General features: G+C 43.0%; 1 protein-coding gene across 6 annotated transcripts in view; it reads right to left on the bottom strand.

Annotated features, from left to right (window-relative positions):
• nfasca (neurofascin homolog (chicken) a) overlaps nt 1-1,954 on the bottom strand; it is a 104,737-nt gene that overhangs the window by 51,216 nt on the left and 51,567 nt on the right. For 5 of the 6 annotated variants that reach the window (XM_087178873.1, XM_087178877.1, XM_087178874.1 and 2 more), the window contains exons 1-2: nt 1,114-1,311; nt 805-927 (exon numbers count right to left, since the gene is read on the bottom strand). In XM_087178873.1, the coding sequence (XP_087034999.1) occupies nt 805-927; nt 1,114-1,252 (262 nt within the window). In that variant the 5' untranslated portion in view covers nt 1,253-1,311. Of the gene's footprint in view, nt 1-804; nt 928-1,113; nt 1,312-1,954 lie in introns of those variants that run through there. The other variant, XM_087178878.1, reaches the window with a different exon arrangement.

Below are 1,954 nucleotides of genomic sequence, written 5' to 3'. Positions count from 1 at the left end.
CACACACACACACACACACACACACACACACACACACTGGCTTAGCAGGACTGCAGCATTACTCTCATGGGAGAACGACAAAACAGTGCAGAGGAGAGAGGCTTCTTTTGCCAGGGAGTCAACAGGAAAGGAATTTCATCACTTTAGGGGCGAGGCCATTTGGCCTCCAGTGACAAAAACGTTTAGGGCACAAAGGCCATTGAGTGATTTGATGCCTAAATAAATAACTTGACTTCCCGATAAGGATAAAAAAAGAAAATAACACAAATGAGAATGAAAATCATCATTATTGAGATTTCCATATAAATAAAACAGACATTTTTTAAGATGCAGTCCCTTATCATGTACCAATTAAGATGCATAATATGATTGTGTATCAATTTACCAGAATCTATAAACATCCTACTTATTGAATTACTCCCCCTGGTGGAAACAGAGCAAGAGGAAAAGATCTGCAGATGATCTGAATGTAAAGGCTCCTCTCAGCACCTGCACTGTTGGTCTGCGGTTGATGCTGACTGACTTGTGATTGTGTTAAAACCCAACATACACACATCATCCCCAAGAGTGATGCAGTAATTCTGCAGCTGCTCAGTTTTAAGAGACAAATTCCCTTAAAACAAAGTTATATTCCCAAAATGGGTCATAATTCAGCTCTTGATGTTAAAACCAATAAATATCAAATTTGCTCAATATAAAACTGCACCTGACAGTGTAGAGAAAGTCAGCAGGACACACACACTCCATTAGGAAGAAGAAACACAACTCAGTGTGTTCGTTTGTATATTTTTGAATGTAACTTACAGCTGGTCATCCAGAAGGTGAACGGGGGAGGAAGGCCTGGTGGAGGGTTGCAGGGTAGAACCATTGGGGAGCCTTCCGTCACCACAACCGGCTCTAGCACCTCCTTTGGCCACAGAGGAGCCTCTGGAGGATGGAGAGGAGGGAACAGCTGGTCATTATTGTTCTTTACAGCTGATTGGTCACATGTCCTGTGTTCAGCACCTTAGGATTAGTCAAATTTAGACCATTTCCTTCAACAGATATGTTGAAAATTCATCCAAATTTCTTTTTCTGTCGTGCATGTGTGTGTTTGTGTGTATGTGTTCTTACTGGAGACCCGGAGCAGGATTTTGTTGGACAGAGCGACTCCAAAGTCATTGCTGGCGAAACATTGGTATTCTCCTTCGTAGTCCTCTGGTCGCCCTCCACTACGGAAACCGATCTCCAGGGTTCCTGATCGTTTCCGCATCGTCACCCTGGGATCTTTCCCGATGTTGAAAAACTTGCCGTTCCTTCGCCATGAGAACCTGAGCAAGAGAACAAAGAGCCAAAGAGAGGGTTCCTGATCGTTTCCGCATCGTCACCCTGGGATCTTTCCCGATGTTGAAAAACTTGCCGTTCCTTCGCCATGAGAACCTGAGCAAGAGAACAAAGAGCCAAAGAGCTGCCATTAGAACTCTGTGGTTCCCTGGAGCTGAAGGGTGAAGGTCAGTCTTCTTCTGTAGTCACAGGACACGTGCTGCAAATACCGACAACACAAGTGTTTCCAAATGTTTCCTCTCTAGGATGTAGATGTAGAAAGTATTAAAACACATGTATTATGATACATCCATATGCACTTATTCAAAAGTCACAAAGCACTGAACAAGTGCGTCCCAGCCGGGTTTCTTAAGTTGCATTGTGTTGAGCTCTCAGGGCCACTGTACATTTATCATATCCACTGTACTTGATTTTACTCAAGCAGGGAAATGTTTGAAAACATTCATTTATCAATTTATTGTATTTTAAATTGTTTTTATGTATTTGTTTTAGGTATATCCCATCATGTTTTACTTCCCTGTTTCCTGACCTCTCCCTGTTGTCAGAGTCATACTCCCCCCTCTCACTGCTGTGCTGCTCTGGGCTTCTCTTCGTTCTCCAGAAACATACTTTTTCTCTTCTGCCACTTCCA

This window comes from Seriola lalandi, unplaced genomic scaffold, assembly GCF_002814215.2.
Source record: "Seriola lalandi dorsalis isolate HSWRI2012SDOR001 ecotype SW California unplaced genomic scaffold, Sedor1 jcf7180002054748, whole genome shotgun sequence".
In the NCBI taxonomy this organism is placed as follows: Eukaryota; Metazoa; Chordata; class Actinopteri; order Carangiformes; family Carangidae; genus Seriola; species Seriola lalandi.
This window is presented reverse-complemented; position numbering and strand designations above follow the sequence as displayed.